The 20,717-nt window shown below is 48.9% G+C and overlaps 1 protein-coding gene across 8 annotated transcripts in view; it reads left to right on the top strand.

Annotated features, from left to right (window-relative positions):
• SRRM4 (serine/arginine repetitive matrix 4) overlaps positions 1–19,463 on the top strand; it is a 194,911-nt gene extending 175,448 nt beyond the window's left edge. For all 8 annotated transcript variants that reach the window (XM_039505393.1, XM_039505392.1, XM_039505391.1 and 5 more), the window contains 6 exons: positions 1,324–1,486; positions 11,933–12,270; positions 14,052–14,273; positions 14,646–14,756; positions 17,090–17,233; positions 17,524–19,463. In XM_039505393.1, coding sequence (XP_039361327.1) covers positions 1,324–1,486; positions 11,933–12,270; positions 14,052–14,273; positions 14,646–14,756; positions 17,090–17,233; positions 17,524–17,788 — 1,243 coding nt within the window. In that variant the 3' untranslated portion in view covers positions 17,789–19,463. The remainder of the gene's footprint in view (positions 1–1,323; positions 1,487–11,932; positions 12,271–14,051; positions 14,274–14,645; positions 14,757–17,089; positions 17,234–17,523) is intronic.
• The last annotated feature ends 1,254 nt before the right edge of the window (positions 19,464–20,717 follow it).

The following is a 20,717-nucleotide window of genomic DNA, read 5'->3' as shown; positions in this document are numbered from 1 at the left end:
GTGTGACAGGATCATGCTAGACCTAGCCCAGGTCACTCTGCCATTTACACAAATACTCAACTTTAAAAACAAAGAAGATACTTTAAGGAATTTGGTGGCAGCAGGTCGTGAAGAGTTGTTGATCGCTGGAGGAGGGAGTGCAGCATGAGGACAAGACAATCATGGAACACATTAGAGCAGGCGGACAGGGCTGCATTCTCTCAGAGACATGTCACCTCCGGGGTTTTAAGACCCCTCCAAACAGAGATGGCGACAAGCCACAAAAGTCAGATCCAGGTTTCATCTCCCACACTAAAGCGCAGGGAGGTTTGGAAACAGAGTTTGTGTCCAGGCTATTACCAAGTAAAACTTGGATCTGAGTCCAGGTTTGAATTCTGAACCCCTCCAAAGTTCGGAGGCTTTGGATCAGGGTCCAAACTCATCACGAGTTGCCCAGTTTCAAAACATTAAGAAAATTCGAATAGGAATAGGAGTCAGTATCCACCTTTTCTCTCAAATTCTGGCAGCCAGCCATAGCCTGCCTCAAGGTAGCTATCAAAGAGGTGAAATTCCCCTGTGTAGTGGACCCATAATGACCCCTAGCTCTTACACAGCACCTCAGTCAGGAGATCTTAAAACACTTCATGAAGGAAGCATCATTATCCTCATTTTACAGATGGGGAAACTGAGGGCAGGGAAGAGACTTGCTCAAGGTCACCCAACAGGCCAGTGGCTGAGCCGGAAATGGAATCCTTGTCTCCTGAGTCCTGCTCCCGTGCTGTATCCACTAGGCCACACAGCCTCCTGTAAGCCTGGTGCTGGCTCTCTGCACAGGAGTTACTTTCCCCCAACATGCGGCGCCAACAGAGAGGGTGGCCACTCTCACGTTCCCGGAATACTGGGCATCCCAGTGTTTCTAGGAATGGTGGGGGAAACCTTTTTAAGAGCGTGCTGCCCTGCCTCCACCCCCGCCAGCATCATCTCACACACACGGTGCGTTCAAAGTCATGCCACATGGGCTGGGAGTGCCATCTTGTAGTGCGCACAACCCTGCTCCCCTGCCGTGACCTTGCATGCACGATGCGTTCGAGGTCATGCCAGTGGGCGCAGAGTGGCGCACTCTTAAAGAGGTGTCCTCTAACCAATACCAGACAAAACCATGTCCAGGTTTGTCCCAGTATCAGACAGGGCACTAAAGCGCACTAGAAGAGGACTGTCCGGTTTATAGCCAGACAAATGGCTTCATTACGCAGAAGAGGGGACATGGTTGGCACTGCTGCAATACAAATCACTAATACTACTAATAATTCATCGTGGTTTGATTTGACGTTTCTCTTTCTTCAGGCACAGAGCCAGGTCTCGGGAGGAAGGCCACAAAGCAAGACGAAGACGCTCCCAGCACTGTTCAAAGAGCACTGAGAAGCGAAGCATCTCTGCAGAGGGTCAGGCCAGCCATTCCCCCCGCCAAACCCTTCAGAGCTACAGCTTCCTCTCGGCTAAGGAAGTAGTAAGTATTCTGCATTCTGCTTCCTTGTGCAGACTAGCCACAGAAACTTGGGGGGCGGGGAATCCAGTATGAAATTTTTATAACTCAATTACAGTTACGTTAGACAAAGTTGGTTTAAAACTGTATTATTTATTGATGGTGCTGTTCTCCGACGTATTAAAAGTCATTCCTTTCCCTCAGCGCTTACACGCTGGGGGTGGGGTAAGATAAGCCTTTAGTCTATGAATAATGAATAGGGGACATTTAACGAAAAAACAGCCTCCAGCGATGGTATTTTACAGGGACGTGTTTGTTATGCAGTCATTGCTCAGCTGGATGTGAAGTTAAATTCGCTGGTCTTTGTGCCCAATGGTTTAGTCCTTGGGGGGGGGCGGGGATCAAGAGAATCAAACGTATATGAAAGAAACATTTACATTGAATGAATTGGGGATTTTTGGCAGGGGATGTTTGTTGACTTTCGGGATTCTTTTAAGATCATCGCTCCTCTTTGCTGACCAATCGAAGGGCCAAATTCTGAGCTTGTAGGCAGCTCCTCTTGATAGAACGGGGGCTGTGTGTGCAGCCAAGGGTAGAGTCAGACCCAATGTCTTGAGGTATCTTTTCATCTACATAGAGAGAGAGAATCTGATCCATGTCCTAGAACCTGTCTTCATCTCGTGAGAGAGAGAAAGAGAGAACTACGTAAGGACCCGATTCTCCACCACACTGCACCTTATGCAGCACTGTGCAAAACAGGTGTAAAGAGCTGTCAGGTCGGGATGAACTCACTTCACACAGAGATAAACCACTACACAAGGTGCAACCCAGTGAAGAATCTGGCCTGCGTGTGTACAATATTAGAGATGGGTCTGAACCACAGCACTAAGCCCTCCGAGGCACCATACTTGTAAATATTGTAGGCCTAGTTCTCTCACTTATACAGCAGATGTAAATCAGGAATAACGTGACTGGACTCAACAGCTACACCGATGTAAAGCCAACATCAGTGAGAGGAGAATCTGTGTGTGTGTGTGTGTTTAGAGAGAGAGAGAGAGAGACACGTGCACACACCTGTGTGTGTGTGTGTGTGTGTGTGTGTACACACACGCCGAGAGAGAAATATGTCACAGAATGGTGAGCTGTGAAGTTTTTATTGGCATGAAATTTCAGATGCCGCATTACTGGTGACCGGTGAAACTGAAAGAGTTAATAGCTCATCCCAAAGGATGGCCAGTCAAACTGTTACATTGCATCACACCATCATGTTTTCTGTATAAGCCACTTACTTTACAGACAAACTCTTTAAGAAATATTTTAGAGAGTTTAAAAATCCCTTTAATTTGGACTATTTTTTCTAGTCCTCTGTCTCCGAAGCCAGGCTCCCTCATGAGACCAACTGCCACAAAGGATAATAACTACAACATTTTAGAAACCTCTAAAGACGATCTAAGATCGAGCATGGTACATGCACTCTGCACTCCTTTTGCATAGGTGTAAATGACCACACAAGGCAGATAAAAATCAGCCTCAGCATGTTTATAGATATAGCTGCAGGTTATGGGTAAGAAATATAAGTCATTGGGACATCTATATTCTTTCTACTTTAGCCTACTAACATGAGCAAATATTCTAATAACAAAAATCTATCTGTATATTTACTATGCAATCTGTCAGTGTTCTCCCTTGTCCCAAACTAAAATACACACACTCAGGCCATGATTCAGGAAAGCACTTAAAGCACCTGCTTAAAGTTAAGTACATGCTTCAGTATTGTCCTGAACAAGGACACTTTTCATGAATAAGGGCCTTAAATGTCATGTAAAGAGTAACTGACGATGGAAAGATGATGAATAAACATTAATCTTGTGCTTTAGGAATGACCTATTTTGTGGTTTCACTCTGCCTTTTGTAGATTAAGTGGTCAGGTCTATGACTAGGGCAGGATGAATATTTTTCCATCAAAACTCTTTTTGATGGAAATTTGGGTTTTCAACTAAATTAAAATTTGCATAAAATATATCTGCTTTCTGCAGAAAATTTTGACTATTTGTTGAAAAACTGGACATCCGAAAACCTAAGCTGAAAAAACAAAACATTTTGATACAGCAATGCTGCCGTGGTCCTGCATGGAGGTTGTAGTTCCATTGATTCATACCACCCATTGTCCTCTATGGGCTGGATTCCCTAATCAGACTATATCTCCCATGATGCACCATGGCAGCTCGGTCAGAGGGGAGATTATGATGCATGATGGGAGATGTAGTCTGACTAGGAAGCCGGGCCCATAATTGAGATTGCAAGCATGAGAGCTCAAACGGCAACTCCCATGAACCACTGCGGCAGCATTCCTGAATCTAAGGGTTTTGGTTTTGGCCAAAAGTTTTTTGAGGTTCCTCCCTTCCTTTTCTGTCAACACCCCACCCCACCCCCCAAAAAGTTGAAACTTTCTTTGGGGGGGGAGGGAGTGACATGAATTATCTTTTTCATTTTAATTTTTCCACAAAGAATAAAACCATTTTCTAACCAGCTGTATCTGTAAATCATTAGAAAAAACACATTGTGCTATCCATTGCATCTCTCTCTCTCTTACTTATATACACGCGGGTGCACACACACAGAGAGTAGACAACCAATAATTTCATGCTTCTTTGCTTTTCTGTAATAAATTTCCTAGCCTTTTCCTCTGTCTTCTCTCTGCTGAACAATTAATAACAAGCAGCCACAATGGAAACCTACTCAGAACAGGATTACATGGCTATCCCTCGGTGCACTGAGAAACTGAGGGTAATATGCAGTATCTATTTTTAAACAGAGGAATAACAAGCCCCCTAACCTGCTGTAGCTGTTTTACTACACACTGATACAGATATATTTCATGCTGCTTTGCTTTTAGGAAGTCTTAGGTGAAATGAACAATATAAATACCTCTAGGATATGCATCTAATTGCTTTTGTTGTATCCAGGAGCGGTGCCAGGGTTTCTGGTGCCCTAGGCAGAATTCGGGGGGCGGCATTTTGTGTGCTCCCCACTGGGCACATGGGAGCTTCCAGGTCCACTCCCATCGCGCCACCGAAGAAGAACCTTCCGCTGAAATGCCGCAGGTGACAGTGGCAGTCATTGAGCTGCTCAATTGCCTGCCACTGTTTTCCGCGGCACGTCGGCAGAAAGTCCTTCTTCGGCGGCGCAACAGGAGTGTAACCAGAAGCTCCCGTGCGCCCCGTGGGCAGCGCACAAAATGCCACCCCCCGAATCCTGGCGCCCTAGGCGACCGCCTAAGGTAGCCTAATGGAAGCGCCGGCCCTGGTTGTATCTGATGATGATGACTGCAGACTGTACACCCAGGGGCGGCTCTAGAAATCGGGCTGCCCCAAGCAGCGCGGAGCGCTGCGCCGCCCTTCCCCGGTCCCGCGGCGGGTCCCCTCTTCCCGCGGCTCCGGTTGAGCTCCTACCGGCATGCCTTCGGCAGGTCCACCGGAGCCCCGGCCGAGCGGACCTGCCGCAGTCATGCCTGCGGGAGCTCAACCGGAGCCGCGGGAAGACGGGACCCGCCGCAGTCATGCCTGCGGCAGGTCCGCTCATCCCGGGCTCCGGTGGACCTGCCGCAGGCATGCCGGCGGGAGCTCCACCGGAGCCAAATGCCGCCCCCCCGGGAAACGGCCGCCCCAAGCGCCTGCTTGGCGCGCTGGTGTCCAGAGCCGCCCCTGTGTACACCGATACCTCTCTCCAGCGCCCTGACTTCCACTGACACTCCTTTTATCAGCAGCTAAAACAAACATAGTCTTGAGCCAAATTTTTAGCAAGCCCATAGGCAGGTTTGGGGTACAGTTATTTCAAGCAGAGCTAATTATTTCTGTGCTAACATTAAGATGGAGGAGGGGAAATGCCAGCCAAGGCAAAGAGTGTCTCAGCATGAGCTGGGAAGGTTTCAGAAGCCTTGCAAGAGCGGTTGGTTTTGACTACATGTTGTTCCATGTTTTCCAGCCCTTCTTTTGGTTTTAAATAGGGAAGGAGTTTCTTTTAACACCCCAGCGGCATGTAAAGCAACAGTCTCCTTAAAGTTCAAGGGTAAAAGAAGTTTAAAAAAAATTGTGGGTTATTTGCATATCTAAATATGCAAATTCTGGTTTCTATTTTTTAATCCCAGTCTGAGACCTGCATTGTGCCAAAATCCCTGCACTGTTTGGGGCTGAAGTCAGGATGGAACAGTCTGACTGCCCTGGGCTGGAGGAGTATGGGCATATTTGAGCCTGAGCAGAGAGCACTGGCTGGAGTCCAGCAGCGGGTGGGCATGGGTACAGCTCTGCCAGTGCACCTCACACCTGGTCTGCAACACCCCCAGCTGTTCCCATTCAGAGCCTCCCCAGAGCATTTGTTTCCAACCATGTAGGCTGATGAGATTTCGCAAGGCCAACAAACGTTCACTTTGGGCTAGGCTGGAAACTCCCACTCCAGTAGCTGTCTGGTGTAGGCCATATGGGCGTGTAGACAGACATCCAGCAGCAAACAGCAAGTGTGATATCCCTCTGGTCTTGCATATGATAGGTGTCTGGCATCATTTGAATAGACTCAGCCTAGCCTTTATTGTGCCAAGGACCCAATCCTATGCTCTCTGTGCAGGCAAAGCTCTTCTCAAAATCACGGCGGATCCTTTCACTGAGTTTTGCTAGAGTCAGGAATAGAGGGTTGGCCCTTTGTGGGTTTATCTTATTTCCATGCACCGATATCTTTATACAGAGCCATTCGCTTTAACGGGACTTAAACACAGATCCACAGCTGGGGTAAATCAGCAGCACTCCATTAAAGCCAAGGGACTCATGCCAGTTTACCCCAGCTAAGGGTCTGGCCCAGAAATCAGTAACACGGGATCTCCCTAAAAGCTTGCTGAGCACATGGCCCCTTTCTCTCAAGTGACCCCTGTCAGCAGGTGGCACTTCCAATTCCAGAAGCTCATCAGCAATCTGTGCTGCCTGTATAACCTGCTGCCATAATGAATAGCAAGACTCGATGGGGTCATTGACACACATGCTTTATTCCTTTCATTATTAGCGTGCCAAGAAGAAGAAGATTAGGCACTTCCTAAAAAAGAAATTAACGCTACTTTGAAATGAGTTTTACAAAAGACAGACCCAGGAAAGAAATCCTCCAACTATAAGCCGTGCCGTGCAGAGCTACTCATGGCAAGATCTCATTCCCCATATGGCTGAGAAAATGTATAGCCGTATCTCTCCACGGGGCTATTTGAAGCACAGTAAATGGACTTGTTCAGTTTAATTGGAATACTCTTAGTGATTGTATTTTTGTAATCTGTTGGGCTGTGTGGCCTCTTGATATAGGATTTCAGTAGAAATTAAATTCTGAAGTGTAAGCGAGGGCCTCTTTATTCCCTCCCCCCCCCCTTCATTTTGATTAAATAATGATTTGAAACAGAAAAACAATAAATAAGTAAGCGGGCTCCCTCAAGGGCAGCTATAGATCCCCCAGCAAAAGCTAAAGGAAGCGAAGTCTCCTGAGGTTATTTAATTACTTCTTAGAAGTTGGGAGGTTTGGGGAGGGGAATCCTAATGTTCACACAGAGCAAATTAAGGCCATACAAGACTAGGCACTTTAAAACATGCCCTCCCCCCCCCAAAATAAAAGATCATTAGAATTCACTTGAACTCTGTACATGGTGTTTGGTGTATAGTTCGTATGGCTGATGCTTCCTCATACGCAACAGAAGGAGGGAGAGTAGGGGTGATCAGTGGTGAATTTCACCCCTGAACAGAAGGCAGCAAAAGGACTGTTCACCATGTATCATCCCTCGTAAGTCCAATTTTGAGGACTAAAGTGATGCAGGTGCTGGTCCTTTGGCACAGGGTTGAATTTTATGCCAGCTGTCTAAGAAATAGTAGAAGTCTTTCCAATTAGTTGCATCCTGGTTGTCACTAATGTTGTGGGAGGGGGGAATAGTCAGCTATTCTCCTCTCCCTGACGACCTGCTATTACACCAGGCAAAGCCCTCTGGCCTTCAGATGTGAAATATGCAGCACTGGGCATGTGTTTCCTGGTGTTTCCTCTTACCTCCGTATTGCTGGTACAGGTACTAGGTAACTCAACGGATGGCTGAGCTGGGTATAGCATGCAAGTCCCAGGCACTTATGAAGTGTCAACAGCGTTTCTAGCACAAGAGATCATATGGCCAAATCCTGACGTCTTTACTCAGGCAAAACTTCCCATGGAGTCAAAACTGAGCAAGGACCATGGGATATGGCTCACTGAAAGCTGGATGTCAGGGGTGCAATGATTGTGTCATCACTTCTGGAAATGTTATTGGCCATTTGAATAGGGCAAGGAGGAGGAATTGGGCAGGGAGAAAGGAAAGGTCAAAGGGGAGAAAATCTGGATTCCATATCTCTTCTCAGTGTGGACATAAAGTTTCAAGAGTTAACTCAATTTTTAAAATGTTGACACAAGGAATGGAATTTGCAAGGGGAAGAGGAGAAGATTTAGCAAAACGTTTTAGCACGTGCTTAAAGTTAAGCATATGTTTAAGTCCAGTTGACTTCAGTGGGGCTTGATTACCTTCTTAAGTGCTGTGCTGAATTGGGGCCTAAGGGAGGAATGTATTGACTCTCAAATTAGTAAATGACCTTGCAGTATACTGAGAACAATGACCACTTCCGAGCCAGACTTTAGCAAAGCTGAAACAAAAGCAAGTATCCCAGTCCTTACAGGCACCCTAAGGGGGGTACTTTGGAAATGCTGGGAGCAAACAAAGAAACATTTAATGGGTTTCCTGGCAGAGAGAAGAAGGATCTTTAATTTTTAGGACATTGATGGGGTGAGGGGAAGGACAGACATTTGTACCTGCAGAATCGGTCAGCATCCTTCAGCATGGATGCTGGAAGAGTACAAACCCAAGATATTCTGACACTTCACAATTTATCCAAAGATTCCTTACCCGTGTATTCATAGAATAGCTTGAATTTTATTTTCATGAACCTTTGCTTTAAATTAAAAATAAATATAGGAGCTAGGGTGTCAAAAGCCAGACAAATCTAAACCTAGGTTCAGATCCATTCTTAAAACAAATCTGGCAGCATATTCCAGGCTATATTCCAGATCCCTATAATGAATGATCTCAGCTAGCTTCCCCATGTCTTGAGGTAGGAAATGAGCGAGAAGGAAAATCATTGTGTTTTTTGCCAGCAACTAACATAGTGGAGCCTCAGTTCTCACCGGGTTTTCAGGCCCTATGTCTGTGCTTTCCAATGAGACTAAGGGTTGATGCCAATTCAGTGGGAACTGGACACGACTCCACTGAAAATCCCAACCTGCGTTAATATGAACAGTAAATAATGATCATGTGATATAGTTTGGGGACCAACAGCTACGTTATTTTCACACACACTATTTGGGGGCCAATGGGTTCCTTTTCCAACCCATGAATTGCTTGTGTATTCTGGGCCTGCCTGCTCCCACTGGAGTCAGTGGTGAAATCTCTGGGTTCATCACTAATTCTGGGGAAATCCTCTGATGGAAGTTGGGAGCATTTCTTTGCTGGGAAATTTCTGTTCCGTGCAAAATGTTTTCTGTGTTCCAACCAGCTCTACTCAAAAGGTATGTGTGGGTCTGAGAAAAGGCATCGCATTGCCTCCCCTTGTTTTGGACCACCATTGCCCCAAAGCACGGAACCCCAAGTATGGGAAGTGTGGTGCAGTAGTTAAAGCATTGGACAGTGACTTGAGAGATTTGGCTTCTGTCCCCAGCTCAGCCACTAATCTTGTGCCAGTCATTTCCCCCCCCTCTGTATCTCAATATCCCATCCTGTTCAATGGGGTTGGTGGTACCTCTCTTAGACGTGTGATGGGAGCTTTCGTTCCGTAATATTTGTAACCTGCTTGGAGATCCTCCACTTCAAGGCACTATCGGAGAGCAAAGTGGTCATGGCAAGGCTTGGATCATCAGCCTGTGCCATGTTTTGACAGCTTTTCCTTTGCAGTAATTCCACTTTTGCTTTAGTGGTCAGTGATTTTCGCCTACTATTGTTGCAGTGCTGATTTGCCCCTGCCGCCGAATCAGCTCCTACCACTCTATTGAGCAACTCTTGGATTAGACTAAGAGAACAACCCGCTGTGACAGGAGCTAGATGATGCGTGCAAGTAGGCCTTCTGAGACGGCCCCGTCCGACGGGCTGCAGAAAGTGTTATGGGGTGCTCAATGTGAACTGTGACCTCTGGCGGATCCGTGTCTGACCCCAATGCCTCTGCTGCACCGTACCTGCAGCCCAGGTTCAAAGCACATAGCCCCAGAGCATTGTGATGTGCCTTTGTGAGGGGAATGGTCAGGAGTCACAAATGACGCCCGGGTCTTTGAAAGCCACCTTGCACAGGAGCATTTCCTGCCCTGGTGGCATTAGTGTTCTTCAGCATTAAGCTTGCATCGCTCCCCTCTGCACAAAGCAACGAGGGACGATATTCTATGTATCAGCCAAATAGAGCTGCATGTTGTAAAAACTGAGGGCCAGATCCTCGGGTGGAGGGGGTGTGAATCAGCCCAGCTCTGGAGAAACACTGATTGACACCAGTTGAGGATTTGGCGCTGGAGCTGTAGTTCCCAGCATCATTTATAATAAATCAATATCTATTGAAGATGTTTAGTCTAAACACACCAAGGGCCCTGATCATGCAGCCCAATTGCATTCGGTCGGTTACTGCCATGAGTCAGGGCTACTCATCTGAGTCTGCATTGCAGGACGAGGCCCCCTGTTATTTATTAAATTAGATCCCACCAAAGACCCTCTGAGATCCTCTTATAAGCAACAGCACATTTATTACACTGTCCTTGGACCACACCCGCCACCAATCTGACTGCTGATTGGGAACATGGCCCAGCTCCCACTGATGCCAATGGCAAGACTTCCACTGAATTCAGTAGGGTTGCCAGTTTTGTTTGGGTGTATCCCTGGAGGTTTCATCACTTGACATAATCTTTAATTAAAGATTAATCTGTATTTCCTGGAGACTACCAGTCAATCCTGGAGGGCTGGTCAACCCTAGAATTCAGTGGGACTTGGCTCAAGTCCTTATAGAGATTTTCAGGGTTCCATCTGACAGCCATCGAATTTTGGCCCTGACCCTACAATCAGACTCATGCATGTGGACCCTGGGCCCCGCAAAGACTCCACTGATGTCATGGGGATCCTGCACAGGTGCGGAGGTCTGCCAGCATGCACACCCATTGAAATCAGCAGGGCTTCCTGTGGCGTTAGGGTTTTATCCATACAGATCAGATTGCAGGATCAAAGTCTTTGTTTTCCCCCCAACCTTTCTCTAACACACCGCAGGGAAAATATTTTTCCTTCCTTATTTTTTTTTTTTAATTTTTCTCAATTTTATTTCATTTTTTGAACTTCAATGTATCTGTGGGCCAGCATGAAATCAATGGGGATTTATTTAAATCACTGGCTTTTCATCCCAAATAATCAACCTAGAGGAATTTACTAAACAAGATGATTAAAAACAAAACAAAAACGTCTTGAAATTTAAATAGCAAAGAATCAAACAGTTGACGGTGAGGATTTGAAGAGAGGGTTTATGTTTTTTCTTGTAATTTGAGACTCTAATGATGGACTTATGTTGCCCGCTCTTCCCTTTTTCTTACACCTTACCTACTAAAGGAGGAATTCTTGATTGGTAAGTGGATGCTATCCGCCAGACACTAGGGAATGTATTAGAGGTCACTCGAGAGCATTAGCTATACCTTCTACAGGGGGAAAAAAAGCACACAAAGAAATATCTGTATTCCTTTTATTTCCAGAGGGATTTTAATTTTTCTGGGTTTTTTTTCTTTTTATTCCCACTCCACACACCCCTTTTTTTCTTTGTTGAGTTTCAAAGTGCTAACTTGTTTGTTTGCCAATTTTTTCTTTGTACATAAAGACCTTTTTTGTGACATTTGAGTCTCCTTATTAAGGAAACTAAAACAAATAGTCAATCATTTAGAATTTTGTTCCATTTTTGTTTTATTTCCGATGAGTATGTAGTTTTTTGTATGTATATTCCTATTTCTTTTCCCTACCCCACCTTTTAGGTTAAATAAGGGTTGTTAGTTTTTCAATATTTTTTTCTGTTTGATTTTTTATTTATTTATTTATTCTTTTGTTTCCCTTTTTTTAAAAAAAATCTTTTGTTCAACATGGATCGCATGCTAATACTCTTTGCATGATGTCTAAATCTTCCAGTTATCATGTCAGGGGGAAAAGAAGTTTCTTCTTTCTGTGGTTTTTTTCAGGGATATGTACTTTTGTTTTTTGGCTTCTCTTCTTTCTTTCTTTCTTTCTTTCTTTCTTTGTTTCTTTCTTTCCTTTTGTTACAGTGCATCATGATGGTAAAATTTCTTGGTTTATTTAAAAAAAAAAGTCAGACAATATAAAACAAAACAAAACAAAAAAGTTCAAACAATGTCAAATGGCTTTTTTGCTTTCAGATCTCTCAGTCGGGGTCATCTGCTGACCTCTTTATCAAAACAGACAGCCCGCTTGGCAACCTAGCCAGTCGGAATGGTGGGGCCCATGAATCTGACTCAGGAAACGATACTTCCTCCCCTCCCTCCACTCAGACAAGCTCAGCCAGGCCAAAGGACAGCCAGGAGAAAAGAAGCCTAGCCCACAATGGCTTTGGCCATGCCTTCTCACCTGGGAAGCCCAAAATGGCCAACAGCGATAACGGCTCTGATTCAGGAAATTCCTTCACCAGTTGTTTTTCCCAGAGCAAGGGAACAACTTTGGAAAATCTCTCTCCGGATGCCCAGGGACAGGACCAAAGGTCAGTGATTGCCAATAGTCGGTGTTTGCTATGTCTATTCCTGGAATGAATCCGTGTCTTCTGCTCGCTTGACTGTCGCAGGTGGGAAGCCAATAGGAATGTATTTCTGTTCCTTATGTGGCTAGTCTGTCATCCCGACTCCAATAGTGGCTTCAAAGGAAAGTGAAAAACAACCCATAATGCACCTGGGCAATGGTGCCGTGTGTGGGGAATTCCTTCCTGACCCCTGTGGCACTTAGTTTATGCCATGAAGGATGAGATTTGATTATGCTAACTTTGATCCATTAAATCTTCTCCTCATCCCTTAGCCTCCATGTGTACCAGCCCCAGCCCCTCCCCCTCAAGGCCATTCAGAAGAGGTTCCGCTTCGATCCAGATACAGGCATGACTCAAAGACCTAGATCCAAACACTGGGGCAGTCACAATCTGCATCTAGATGTGGCTTGAGCTCATCGCTCATTGACTTGTTGTGACCTTGTAGCAAAAGAGCAGGAAAGGTCACTAGCACATTTAGGCAAACTTCTAAAGGCTGGATGGAATGGCTACAGACTGCCCTGTCTCTTCTGTAGCTGTTCATGTTCGGTAAGCAGAGCTATATGCATTGAAATTTAAGCTTTCCAATCAGATCGCTCCTCTGGCCTGGTTCACTCGGCCAAATGCCTGCATAGCTACCTCAGGCCTAAGATACAGCAGAAATGCTGTGTTTCCTCCATGTGGGGAGTGCTAAGCAGTGACCAATCCATGAAGGATGAGCCTTGTGCATCACCTGCATGCAGCAGAGCAATGGTGACTCGCTGCATGGGGCCACAGAGGGGAGCACTGGGGCAATGGCGAGTGAGGCTGTGCTCACCACAGTTGCACGAGGCCCGTGGAGAGGTGGGTGGCAACATCAGTAGCTCCCCCGTTCCCTGCAGTAGCTGCCATTGTCCAGCGGGCACCTTGGGACAGAAGAGTCTTGCCCTTGGTCCCTCACGTGCACAAGAGCATGTTCTCTGATGTCGGGACTTTGCCCCCTAGCGATGAGGGTTAGTGTCACAATCAGCACCCGGCTGCTGCCCTAGCTGGAGCCGGGAAGGAGGGCCAGTGCCCATGAAGGAGACTGCATCCCAGCTCTTCTTCCACACGCACATTTCCTACTTCTCTTCTCCAGCCTGACTGACTGCCGTGAGGGCTGCAGCAAACGGGTCATGGAGCTTTGCAGGCAACTGCCATGAGGGTTTGGCTGCCGGCGCATCCATTTCATGTGCAATTCTCTGTTTGTGAACAAATGCTGAAGGCCCAATGAAGAGAGCTCGACTTTGGGCTCCGATCTGGGCAAATGGGGGCTAGCTCCAGTGGAGTTACACCAGCATAAAACCAGTAACATTGAAAATAGGAGGGTCAGGCCTCAATGTTTTACCCTAAAAACGCTCTCCTGCTCTCAGTCCCATGGGTGCAGCTCCCATTGACATGGGTGGGGCTTGCATCTATTCAGCTGGAAGCAGAATTTGGCACTTAGGGTCGAATCCTGCTCTCCCATCAGTGTAAGACTGGAGTCAGGGATGTCCCTCCAGATTTACCCAGGTGTAACCTGGCACTGAAATCTGATCTTCTGGGAGAGCCTGATTCACTGTTGTGCCCACTCTGGTTTCATACCACGGTCACTGTTGAACCCAGTGGATTTAATAGGAGGGGGAACCTGCATTGATTCGGGTCCTGTAAGCAGAAGTCGGTAGTACACTCTGAGGCAGGGCTCTCCGCTTTACAACAACTTCACCGGGTGGGGAAATGTCCATTTGCAGAAGTTTCCTGTCCCCGTGTCTCGCCTGCTCGGAGGAGAAGAAGCGGAGCCCCCTACATTCCCCAGACCGCAGCTCCCCACTGAGACCATGCTCCCGCAGCGAGTCGTACACCAGCACAGGGCAGTCCTCCCGTGGCTCCAGTCGCTCCGCCCACTCCCGCTCATTGCATCACCAGGCCACGCCCAGGTACTCCCGAAGCAGATCCTGCTCCTCAGGGAAAAGGTGAGGCCAAGTCGAGTGGTTGTCTGTGTTATTGCTGGCCGCTCCGATTGTGGCAGTGCTTGGTAGTCCCAGGAATAGGCCAAAGAGCCTTGAAATTACAGCTTGGATTATGCTGAAATGACTAAGGGTACTGGCAGTACCGACAATATTGCTTCTGAAGGGCAGTGGAATTCCTGTTGGTGCAAGGTGATCTACAGGGCTCGTTCCCTTACAGGATGAATGAACATTTATCGGTGGCTGGGCTGACATGATTAATCTTGGGACCTTGTTGCCACTTGAATCCAGATTTGGAAAAGGAGCCTTGTGCACCTTAAATCCTCTCACTTTAGCTCTGGTTTGATTCACCTTTCGATGGTTCTTGTCTATTCCCAGGTCCTATTCATGTTCCCCCAGCTACTCATCCAAGTCCTGCAAAAGAAGCCCTGGAAGCAGGAACTCAAGACCGCGTCGGAGCCCCAGTTATTCCCGCTACAGCCCCAGCAGGTATGTCATGGTGCCATTGCACGGCATCGCCCGCTTTTGTGGCACCTCAGTTTGGGTTTGTGACTAGGGTGCATGTGTGACTCCCCTCCGCAAGCTTCTCTGCTGCACTTCTGTAGCACTGGCCCAATCTCTACGTGAAGTTGTGTGTGAGAGCACCCGAGACACTGGGGATCTGGCTGGCTCACATGTTTACCAGCCCCTGAATGCAAACATGGAGCGAGGCATATTTGAGTCTGCAAGCTCCAGCTCTCATTGTTTATGGCATATCTCCATATGTGTTGCCAGCTGCTTTTGCTGACGCTGATTCTTGAGAGAAGAGGCCAGAGATGAGCTGAAGGTGGCAAGATAAGGCTCATCCCAATGTGGATTTCTGCAACCAAGGCCTTCCCTCCTAGACTGCCCTCCATTCCTTGGTTCACCCTGGGAACAGACAGCGGGAAGGTCCCCATTAAGCAGCTGTTCTAGGGGGTGATCGGGTGAGAGAGGCTACTTATTCAGGGCTTTGAGGGACTAACCCCTTGTGAAATGTATGTGGAATTGGATGGGTAAGGCCTGGTGGGACATGCTGTCTTCACGCTGAACCCTTTCAGAAGCAGAGTGCTAATTGGGCCCATGCTGTGGCTCAGCCCAGACGCAAAGGGCCGGGCACTCTACTCATGGAGGGCTTGAGCCATTGTCAGAGAAGGATTTTTCTTGAAACAGGAAAACACAAAATCTCCAATTTGCAGCATTTAGCAGCCGGGATTTTGAAGGGAACACTGGGGCTCTTTGACATGCCCCTCAGTGTGGGGCGCACACATTGTCCGACTTGGTAAAGTGCCCAATTTAGAGAACAAGCCAGCAGCAGCACCAGCAGCCACCCCCAGAGCTGCCTGTGCAGCCCCACTGTAGTTCGTGTGTGTCCTCCTGGGCAATATACTATAGGAATCAGCAGTGGCTTTCTTACAAAAAGACCTGTTGCCATCTAAGCCTGTTGCTCACTTCTACTCTATGTTCCTGTATCCCAGGCAGTGTAAGGTTAGACTGGCTTAAAACGAGCTCTCCCTGATCACGTGAAAGGTTGCCCATTGCTTCAGTGACTAAAGGTGCTCTTAGCCCTGGGCCTTCCTGGCCAAAGTTACCTAGCAGAGAGCCACAGCAGCAGCTTGGCATTGGTCTAAAGGACTCATTCCCGACCCACGCCAGGAATACAGAAGCAGGATTGTCCAAGGGTAAGATAAAGGCCATCGTCCAGATTCAGCCCTGGGGGTCAGTGCAGTTACCACAGGGCAGTGCTGATCCAGTACTTAAAATGTTTACTAGTGTTTTTCATCCCCCAGGGTCTCAAGGTGCCTTACTATTTATATAGATGTAAATTGCTCCACTGAAATGCAGCCAGCTCTGGGGTGGAAGGTGGCAGCTAAAGCACCGCAATGGGAGTAGTGGAAATTGAGGGTAAGGGCACTGGGACAAACCCCTGCTCTCACAATGAGTGCCAGACAATCTCTACCTGCCAGGCAGAGCAGACAATAACTCAGCTCTCAAGGTCATGCCGCAAACAACATGGAATTCAAGCTGGATGAAACTCAGGGTTGTTTTTTCAGGGCTTCAGGGTATTATGGGAACAATTTCCTCAACTTCACTGTCTGTGGGTTCGTACCCCAAGCTTTATTTTGTGCTTCTGGGAGGAATGTGTTCTCTCCCTCCATCCATACAGTCCCCAATCCCTGTCAGGCAGAGTGACCAAAGGGGCCCGAATGTAAATGAGAATCAGGGCCTCAATATTTAACTCATCACTTTGCAAAGTGCTTGGAAAGCAATTTGTGAAACCAGCTCAACTCCATTCCCCACCGCCACTTCCAGCGCAGCAGGTGGGACTTCAGGGCGTGTCAAGAGACTTTTCCAAAACCTTGTAGCAGCACCAGGGTGAGAGCTGCTGCTGCATTCATTCTGGATGGCTAAGGCTCTGTGGAACAGACGTGCCCCACAGAAATAGCACATGTCTGCTGCCAACAGCCAAGTCTCACATTGCTGCATCCAGACTGGCTAAATCTGGGAACTGTGTGCACATCTAGCCAACTGTGCATGCTGTTAGGAAGCACTCCCCAGCCCGTGCTTCGCGAGTGTCTGCATAACATGCAGGCTAAATGACTTGTGCCTCCATCTATCAGTCAAGCCATTTGGAGGATGCTGGCAGGGTTAGTTTTTAGCTCCAATGATCAAGGCCTGTGCTTTAGCGCTGAAGTTTCCAGGTTCTGGCCCCACTGCTGAGCCCCTGCCTACCTCCCGCAATGAGTCGTTGCATCAGCACAGGGATCGTGGCAGTGATCTTTCCCAAACTGGCCATTCCTCAGGGACCGCGCGCGAGAGCACACGTATGGCTCCAGCGAGAAGGAGTCCCAGAGGGAGCGGAACAGGCGGCGGCGGAGGTCCTACTCGCCCATGAGGAAACGCAGGCGAGATTCTCCCAGCCACCTGGAAGCTCGCCGCATCACGAGGTAAGGGACAGACACTCCCCATCCCTCGAGGAGACCCACTGGGGAGCCACAGGCTCGGTTGTGACATGCTGGCCAGGGTCTGTGGATAGCTTTAGTAGGGACCTGCTTTGAGTCCGTCACGCCCAGAGACCCTGCCCTCCAAGCACTCAAGGAGGGGAAGCATTGCCCTGAAGTTTCCCTCCCTGCCTCCCACTGAGCCCCAGGGCCAGCAGCTCCTCCCACACCACCACCACCACCCCTGAGGTCCCATTGTGTCACCAGTAACCACTCTTCCCCCTTTGTTCCCACAGTGCCCGGAAACGCCCCATCCCCTACTACAGGCCCAGTCCTTCCTCCTCCAGCAGCCTCAGCAGCTGTTCCTCCTGGTACAGCAGCGTCAGCCGCTCTCCCGGCCGCAGCCGCAGCTACTCCAGCTACAGGAGCAGCCGGAGCAGAAGCTGGAGCAGCAGCAGTGACAGCGGCCGAAGCCGGAGCCGGAGTTCGGGCCCAAGGAGCAGCCGCAGCAGGAGCAAGAGTTACGACTCTGCGGACAGCTATGACAGCCTGCGGCGCTAGGGTGTCCCCCGTCCCTGCCACGTGCGGGGGGGTTGTCTCTTTCAATTCCTCTCTCCTCCAGCCTCCCCGGGGAGAGCTTATTCTTTCATGTTTCTATTGTGGCATCCACCAGCGCCCTGTTGTGCTGGGCACTGCACACATAGAGGCAGCCGCAGAGAACACGTGGGCAGAGAGGGAGGGTCCTTGCTTTGCAGCGGCTGTGTTGATTATAAACCAGCCTCCCCCACCCATTCCTTGCCTATCTCCAGGGACGCATTTCCAGGGGCTAATCCAGGGAGTGAGTTTAGCTCCTTGCTTTTCCCTGGCCAGCAGGCAGCAAGCACCGATTGTTTGGTGGGGGGAGAGGGAAATAATGTAAAGGAAACTCTCTTCAAGGCTTTTGGGCCGGGCAGAAAGAGTCTGGGTCTGGCCCTGCTTCTATTGAGGACAATGGCAAAGCTTCCCTTGACTTCAGCGTGGAGCCCCCCAGGCGCTGCAGTGTGGCCTCTCCTCTCCAAAGGGAAAAACCAGAGGCTTCTGCAGGATCAATTCACCTTCCTTGGAGGTGGCTTTCCTGCTGTGCCCCTCCCCTGGGGAAGAATATTCAGTGCCCAGGGATCAGCCAGTTCCTGCTGTGAATGTGAAGAAGGAAATTCCACGGGGCGTGGATTGCTTGGAAGGGGCCAGTCCCTCGCCCCGCCCCCATTTTTAGATCACGAATTTGCTTCTCTTCACCTCAGCAATATGACCTGCTGGTGAGCCGATAAGCGGCAGTGGGAACAGGTGAGGTTTGGGGGCTGGGAGGCCAGGCCAACAATCAGGAAATGCAAGGGAGCAAAGTCCTGTCACTGCAGCGCCTGGGAGCCCTCAGCCCCAGAGCTCTCCAGGGCTGCTGCTGGTGGCTGGTTTTGTCACAGGAGCTTTGTGCGGGGCAATGGAATTCCCCTGCAGGGCAGGTGGGAGTGTAAGTTCCAGGTCCTTTTGGGTACCGGGTCACAGGGGCATGGGGAATTCCAATGAAACCCAGCTGCTAGGGGATAATCCCTCTTCGCAAAGCAGAGAGCGCAGGGTTAAAAACGGGCGAGCGACTGGGAACAAAATAACTCATCAATCCCCAACTGTCCTCCTGGAGACAGCTGAGAATAATGGCTGCTCTGCCCCTAGATTCCTTACTCTGAGCGCCAGAGCCCGGCCCTGGAGACACTTGTTGGAAATTCCTCTGGGAGATGTACAGTGACAGGCACAGCGAGCCATGGCCGAGCGTGCTGGCCTCCCGGCCCTCCCTCCCCAGACACCCCCCATACATTGTAAGCAGGGGCACCAGGCCGCTAGGAATTGTTCCTCCTGCTGAATCACAGGAGCCCTTTGAAGAAAGAATTAGCAGCCGCCGCAGTTGTACCCAAACGCAAGGCAGCGGAACGTTTTCTGTGCCATGCAGAGGGTTACAACTTGAGTCTGGGGCTTGCTGGGGGAGAATGCATCCAGAGTAACCTTTCCCTGCCCTTTGCAGCAGTGCAGGAGACAATGCAGCTCCATCTCCCCCCCACACACACACACGTAGATCTCTGAAGCAGCTGCTGCATGGAGCACTTTACTTGCTGGTCCAGTCAGACAGCTACTCAGGTGGAGAGGTGGCAGCCTGAGGAGAAAGAAGCAGGATCTAGGAAAGGGGGGGTACCCATCAATCAGGGGCGGCTCTAGGCACCAGCAAACCAAGCTGTTGCCTGGGTGCCTGGGGCAGCCTATTTTCTAGAGCCGCCCCTGCCATCAATCACCCATTTCCTGACCAGCCCCCGGCGCTTCTTGGGGAGCGCAGTGGTCGTCCTTCCAGACTGTGTGCCAGGCCTGCCTTTGTTTTCCCTTTGCAATGATTGCCAGCCCAGCCCGCTGTGCGATTACTGTGATTTGCTGCCTAACAAAGGCCTCTTGCAGGTGCAGGCTCAATTGGCATTGGAGAGTTTCTTTTTCTTGCAACAGCTGAGTGCTTAGAGCAGCTAATTTGGGATTAAGAGGTTCATTTCCCCCTCCTTCCCTTCCCTCTCCCCCAGCCCGCACAACTATTATCCCGTTTAGTCTTAATGACACAAGGACGTAGGGCCTCAAGTGTTCCGAGGGGCCGAGCAGAAAGTTGATCTGCCCCCATTGAGGAGGAGACGAAAGACTGTACATGTAAAGAGACGCACATCTACTGGTTGAAGAGCCACCTGCCCCCCTGAGTCACGGAGACTTAAAATGAACAGGCAAAGACGTGACCTGAACGGGAGGTGTTTGTGTGCAGTAAATAGAGAGATGTGGCTCACAGCTATTAGCAGCTGTTATTTCCAGTGGTCCAGGAAGAGATGTGCAACCATTCACAGAACGGAGGCCTTCATTTCTAACCCATCGAAGGATTCCTATATTGCACTACTGCCATGTAGCAAAGGTGGTTTGCTACATGGCAATGCTCCTCCACGGGCCAGAACCCGGATTAGGAGAGGTTCAATTCTGTGTGATCCATGGGGTGGCATGTCATTGCTCGTAGTAGTTCAGGGAAAGGGTCTAGACGATTCCCACTTTCCAACCTCTAGAAAATAGAAAACTGGGATTCCGGCCAGTGCTGCACCTACAGATGTCCCAAAGTCATGGCTGGGGGTTAAATGCCACCCACCCCCTCTGTATGAGTGTTTACGTGGTGATGTTATACTGTGCAGCCGTTGGGTGGGGCGGGGTGGGGGGAATTGTATATGTCCTTTTCTAGATCTTACTCAGTCCCTCTGCCTTCAGTGTTTTGCAGCAAAATCTACCTTGGGAGGAATGAAGACCTTTGCCCCCCATGCCCAGCACGCTCTCCCAGTGTGATACTCAAACACATCACACCTTTGTTTTCCCAGTAGGACGCATTTGCAGTTATTGGAGGCCTAGACCATTTGACTGAGGTCTAACGCCACTGTTGCAAGAATAATCCCTGCAC

The sequence above is a fragment of the Mauremys reevesii genome, linkage group 18 (genome assembly GCF_016161935.1).
Source record: "Mauremys reevesii isolate NIE-2019 linkage group 18, ASM1616193v1, whole genome shotgun sequence".
NCBI classification, from domain to species: Eukaryota; Metazoa; Chordata; order Testudines; family Geoemydidae; genus Mauremys; species Mauremys reevesii.
The sequence above is the reverse complement of the archived record's forward strand: the minus strand, read 5'-3'. Positions and strand labels throughout refer to the sequence as shown.